Source organism: Salvelinus sp. IW2-2015, unplaced genomic scaffold (assembly GCF_002910315.2).
Source record: "Salvelinus sp. IW2-2015 unplaced genomic scaffold, ASM291031v2 Un_scaffold1901, whole genome shotgun sequence".
Classification (NCBI taxonomy): domain Eukaryota; kingdom Metazoa; phylum Chordata; class Actinopteri; order Salmoniformes; family Salmonidae; genus Salvelinus; species Salvelinus sp. IW2-2015.
Genome location: NW_019943262.1, coordinates 76,205 through 82,984, shown reverse-complemented (window position 1 = coordinate 82,984; position 6,780 = coordinate 76,205). Strand labels below are relative to the sequence as shown.

The window sequence follows — 6,780 nt, the reverse complement described above, 5'->3', positions numbered from 1 at the left end:
GTTAGGTTATCATCTGACTGCTGAGAGACAAATCAAAAGGTTAGGTTATCATCTGACTGCTGAGAGACAGATCAAAAGGTTAGGTTATCATCTGAATGCTGAGAGACAGATACATGTTATGCTTACAAGTAGGCCACACATGGGAATACCTTTTGACTTTAAATGGCCAGTAAATGGGACCAGAGTCAGTATGTTTTGACTGATATTCACCTCATCCTCCTTTACGGCATACATGTGTTCCTCCTCTTCCTCTACCTCCTCTCTTCCTACGGCAAGACGCGCTTCTCTCTCCGTTTTCCATTTCTCCACTGCCTTCAATATCACTGAGACAACACACACACACGTTACTTAATGCGACCATGTGTATTGGGTTAAGTATAGAGTTGTATTGGGTTATGTATAGTGTATTGGGTTAAGTATTGTGTATTGGGTTGTTTTGGGTTAAATATAGTGTATTGGGTTGTATTGGTCCCTGTGCCCAAGAACACTAAGGTAACCTGCCTAAATGACTACCGACCCATAGCACTCACGTCGCTCAACGTGATCAAGACTAAGGAGATGATTCTCATCGACGGGGCTGTAGTGGAGCAGGTTGAGAGCGTCCACATCAACAAACTAACATGGTCCAAGCACACCAAGGCAGTCGTGAACAGGGCACGACAAAACCTATTCCCCCTCAGAAGACTGAAAAGATTTGGCATGGGTCCTCAGATCCTCAAAAGGTTTTACAGCTGCACCATCGAGAGCATCCTGATGGGTTGCATCACTGCCTGGTATGGCAACTGCTCGACCTCCGACCGCAAGGCACTACAGAGGTTAGTGCGTATGGCTCAGTACATCACTGGGGCCAAGCTTCCTGCCATCCAGGACCTCTATACCAGGTGATGTCAGAGGAAGGCCCTAAAAATTGTAAAAGACTCCAGCCACCCTAGTCATAGAATGTTCTCTCTGCTACCGCACAGCAAGCGGTGCCGGAGCACCAAGTCTAGGTCCAAGAGGCTTCTAAACAATTTCTACCCCCAAGCCATAAGACTCCTAAACATCTAGTCAAATGACTACCCATACTATTTGCATTGCCCCCAACCCCCTCCCTACGCTGCTACTCTGTTATCTATGCATAGTCACTTTAATAACTCTACCTACATGTACAAATGACCATCTGTACCGGTACCCTCTGTATATAGCCCGCTAATTATTTACTGCTGCGCTTTAATTATTTTATATTCTTATTCTCGTACTTTTTGGGGGGGGGGGGTATTTTCTTAACTGCATTGTTGGTTAAGGGCTTGTAAGCGTTTCACTGTTGTATTCGGGGCATGTGACAAATAGAATGTGATTTGATTGGGTTGTATTGGCCTAAGTATTGGCCTAAGTATTGGGTTGTATTGGGTTAAGCATTGTTTTTTTGTTTAACCTTTATTTAACTAGGCAAGTCAGTTATGAACAAATTCTCATTTTCAATGACGGCCTAGGAACAGTGGGTTAACTGGCTTGTTCAGGGGCAGAACGACAGATGTTTACCTTGTCAGCTCGGGGATTCGATCTAGCAACCTTTTGGTTACTGGCCCAACGCTCTAAACACGAGGCTAGCTGCCACCCCTTATTGGTCTAAGTATTGGGCTAAATATTGTGTATTGGGCTAAATATTGTGTAGTATTGGGTTACGTATTGTGTATTGGGCTAAATATTGTGTATTGGGTTGTATTGGGCTAAGTATTGTGCATTGGGTTAAGTATTGTGTATTGGGTTAAGTATTGTGTAGTATTGGGCTAAATATTGTGTATTGGGCTAAATTTGGCTAAATATTGTGTATTGGGTTAAGTATTGTGTATTGGGTTGTATTGAATTAAGACACAAATTCAGCGGAGAAATACCATGACACCAACAATACTACTTTGTTCTAGAATATCATGATGAAACAGAAAGCAGGAGACATGGAGAGTGAATGAGAGATTCGAGTTGAGGGTAGAGGCCAACCTCTCCTCGAGGGTAGAGGCCAACCTCTCCTCGAGGGTAGAGGCCAACCTCTCCCCGAGGGTAGAGGCCAACCTCTCCCCGAGGGTAGGGCCAACCTCTCCCGAGGGTAGAGGCCAACCTCTCCCGAGGGTAGAGGCCAACCTCTCCCCGAGGGTAGAGGCCAACCTCTCCCCGAGGGTAGAGGCCAACCTCTCCTCGAGGGTAGAGGGCCAACCTCTCCTCGAGGGTAAGAGGCCAACCTCTCCTCGAGGGTAGAGGCCAACCTCTCCCTCGAGGGTTAGAGGCCAACCTCTCCTCGAGGGTAAGAGGCCAACCTTCCTCGAGGGATGAGGCCAACCTTCCCGAGGGTAGAGGCCAACCTCTCCCCGAGGGTAGAGGCCAACCTCTCCCCGAGGGTAGAGGCCAACCTCTCCTCGAGTCGAGGGTAGAGGCCAACCTCTCCTCGAGTCGAGGGTAGAGGCCAACCTCTCTCGAGTCGAGGGTAGAAGCCAACCTCTCGAGGGTAGAGGCCAACCTCTCCTCGAGTCGAGGGTAGAGGCCTCATGAGAGCGATTAGTGGTCCTGTGCTCCATGTATAAGACTATAATATTAGACAGTTACTCTAATAGAAAACACATGGACTCTGAATACCATCACATCACCCATTACTATCAGGTCACAGCAGGATACAGCTGGATAGAGCTCCTACACAGACAGCCCTCCTCTCTAACTGGGACAGCAGAGGGACAGCCTAATGTTACAAACCTGGGACAGCAGAGGGACAGCCTAATGTCACAACCTGAGACAGCAGAGGGACAGCCTAATGTTACAACCTGGGACAGCAGAGGAACAGCCTAACGTTACAACCTGGGACAGCAGAGGGACAGCCTAACGTTACAACCTGGGACAGCAGAGGAACAGCCTAACGTTACACTGGGACAGCAGAGGGACAGCCTAATGTTACAACCTGGGACAGCAGAGGAACAGCCTAACGTTACAACCTGGGACAGCCTAACGTTACAACCTGGGACAGCAGAGGGACAGCCTAATGTTACAACCTGGGACAGCAGAGGGACAGCCTAACGTTACAACCTGGGACAGCAGAGGGACAGCCTAACGTTACAACCTGGGACAGCAGAGGGACAGCCTAATGTTACAACCTGAGACAGCCTAACGTTACAACCTGGGACAGCAGAGGACAGCCTAATGTTACAACCTGAGACAGCCTAACGTTACAACCTGAGACAGCAGAGGAACAGCCTACGTCAACCTGGACAGCTAACGTTACAACCTGGGACAGCAGAGGAACAGCCTAACGTTACAACCTGGGACAGCAGAGGGACAGCCTAACGTTACAACCTGGGACAGCCAACGTTACAACCTGGGACAGCCAGAGGAACAGCCTAACGTTACAACCTGGGACAGCAGAGGAACAGCCTAACGTTACAACCTGGGACAGCAGAGGGAACAGCCTAACGTTACAACTGGACAGCCTAACGTTACACTGGGACAGCAGAGGAACAGCCTAACGTTACAACCTGGGACAGCAGAGGGACAGCCTAACGTTACAACCTGGGACAGCAGAGGAACAGCCTAACGTTACAACTCTGGGACAGCAGAGGAACAGCCTAACGTTACAACCTGGGACAGCAGAGGACAACTAACGTTACAACCTGGGACAGCAGAGGAAACAGCCTACGTACAACCTGGGACAGCAGAGGGACAGCCTAATGTTACAACCTGGGACAGCAGAGGAACAGCCTAACGTTACAACCTGGACAGCCCTAACGTTACAACCTGGGACAGCCTAAGTTACAACCTGGACAGCAGAGGAGACAGCCTAACGTTACAACCTGGGACAGCAAGGGAAGCCTAACGTTACAACCTGGGACAGCAGAGGGACAGCCCTAAGTTACAACCTGAACAGGCCTAACGTTACAACCTGGGACAGCAGAGGACACCTAACGTTACAACCTGAGACAGCAGAGGAACAGCCTAACGTTACAACCTGGGACACAAGAGGAACAGCTAAGACAAAACGTTCAACCTTGGACAGCAGAGGAACGCCTAATGTTACAACCTGGGACAGCAGAGGACAGCCTAACGTTACAACCTGGGACACAGAGGAACAGCCTAACGTTACAACCTGGGAACAGCAGAGGAACAGCCTAATGTTACAAACCTGGGAAACAGCAAGAGGGACAGGCCTCAACGTTACAACCTGGGAAAGCCTAACGTTACAAACCTGGGACACAGAGGGACAGCCTAATGTTACAACTGGACAGCAGAGGGACCGCTGTAACGTTCAACCTGGGACAGCAGAGGGACAGCCTAACGTTACAACCTGGGACAGCAGAGGGACAGCCTAATGTTACAACCTGAGAGAGCAGCCTAACGTTAACAACCTGGGACAGCAGAGGGACAGCCTAATGTTTACAACCTGAGACAGCCTAGTTAATGGAAGCAGGGCCCTAACGTTACACCTGGGACAGCTACCACGGAAGGAGGACAGCTAACGTTACAACCTGGGGACAGCAGAGGAACGCTAACGTTACAAACCTGGGACAGAGGCCCTCGTTCAACCTGGGACAGCAAGGAACAGCCTAAGTTACAACCTGGGACAGAAAGAGGAAGCCTAACGTTACAACCTGGGACAGCAGAGGGAACAGCCTAAGTTAACAACCTGGGACGCAGAGGAACAGCCTAAGTTACACTGGGACAGCAGAGGGACAGCCTAACTTACAACCTGGGACAGCAGAGGACAGCCTAACGTTACAACCTGGGACAGCAGAGGGAACAGCCCTAATCGTTACAACCTGGGACAGCAAGAGAACAGCCTAACGTTACAACCTGGGACACAGAGACAGCTAACGTTTACAACCTGAGACAGCAGAGGACAGCCTAACGTTACAACCTGGGACAGCAGAGGGAACGCCTAATGTTACAACCTGGGACAGCAGAGGAAACAGCCTAACGTTACAACCTGGGCAGCCTAACGTTACACCTGGGACAGCCTATTGTTACAACCGTGGGACAGCAGAGGGACAGCCTAACGTTACAACCTGGGACAGCAGAGGGACAGCCTAACGTTACAACCTGGGACAGCAGAGGGACAGCCTAATGTTACACCTGGACAGCTACGTTCAACACTGGGACAGCAGAGGACAGTCCTAATGTTACAACCTGAGACAGCAGAGGAACAGCCTAACTGTTACAACCTGGGACACAGAGACAGCCGTAACGTTACAACCTGGGACAGCAGAGGAAAGCCTAAGATGTTACACCTGGGACAGCAGAGGGACAGCCTAACGTTACAACCTGGACACCAGAGGAACAGCCTAACGTTAACAACCTGGGACAGCAGAGGAAAACGCCTAATGTTACAACCTGGGACAGCAGAGGGACGCCTAACGTTACAACCTGGGATAGCAGAGGGAAACGGCCTAACAGTTCAACCTGGAGTAGCAGAAGGACAGCCTAATGTTACAACCTGGGACAGCAGAGGGACAGCCTAACGTTACAACCTGGGACAGCAGAGGGACAGCCCTAATGTTCACAACCTGAGACAGGCAGAAGGGACAGCCTAAGTTACACGCACTGGGACAGCAGAGGAACAGCCTAACGTTAACACCTGGGAGAGGGACAGCCTAACGTTACAACCTGGAAGCAGAGGGACGCCTAACGTTACAACCTGGGACAGCCTAACGTTACAACCTGACACAGACAGCAACGGACAGCCCTAATGTTTACAACTGGGACAAGCCTAAACGGTTACAAACTGGACAGAGAGGGGACAGCCTAACTTACAACCTGGGACCAGCAGAGGGACAGCCTAAGTTACAACCTGGGACAGCAGAAGGAACAGCCTAATGTTACAACCTGGGACAGGCAGAGGACGCCCTAACGTTACAACCTGTACAGCAAGAGGGAACAGCCTAATTGTTACAACCTGGGACAGGCCCTAAGTCACAACCTGAGACAAGCCCTAACGTTACAACCTGAGACAGCAGAGGGACAGCCTAACGTTACAACCTGGGACAGCAGAGGGACAGCCTAATGTTACAAACCTGGGAAACGCAGAGGAACAGCCTAAGTTACAACCTGGGACAGCCTAAGTTACAACCTGGGACAGCCTAATGTTACAACCTGGCCAGCAGAGGGACAGCCTAACGTACAACCTGGGCAGCAGAGGGACAGCCTAACGTTAAACCTGGGACAGCAGAGGGACAGCCTAATGTTACAACCTGAGACAGCCTAACGTTACAACCTGGGACAGCAGAGGGACAGCCTAATGTTACAACCTGAGACAGCCTAACGGTTACAACTAACAGCAGAGGAACAGCCTACGTTAGCAACCTTGGGACAGCAGAGGAACAGCCTAACGTTACAACCTGGGACAGCAGAGGGACAGCCTAACGTTACAACCTGGGACAGCAGAGGGACAGCCTAACGTTACAACCTGGGACAGCAGAGGGACAGCCTAATGTTACAACCTGGAACAGCCTAACGTTACAACCTGGGACAGCAGAGGGACAGCCTAATGTTACAACCTGGGACAGCAGAGGGACAGCCTAACGTTACAACCTGGGACAGCAGAGGGACAGCCTAACGTTACAACCTGGGACAGCAGAGGAACAGCCTAACGTTACAACTTGGGGAGGATATTAGGGAGGATGAATGAATCTACTGCAGAGGGGTGTCACAGAGCAGGGAGGATATTAATCTACTGCAGAGGGGTGTCACAGAGCGGGGAGGATATTAATCTACTGCAGAGGGGTGTCACAGAGCAGGGAGGATATTAATCTACTGCAGAGGGGTGTCACA

At 50.4% G+C, this 6,780-nt stretch overlaps 1 protein-coding gene across 1 annotated transcript in view; it reads right to left on the bottom strand.

The window, feature by feature from the left end:
- isy1 (ISY1 splicing factor homolog) overlaps positions 1-6,780 on the bottom strand; it is a 36,176-nt gene that overhangs the window by 1,937 nt on the left and 27,459 nt on the right. Inside the window, exon 8 of the mRNA XM_024139761.2 lies at positions 211-323. Within this exon, the coding sequence (XP_023995529.1) occupies positions 211-323 (113 nt within the window). The remainder of the gene's footprint in view (positions 1-210; positions 324-6,780) is intronic.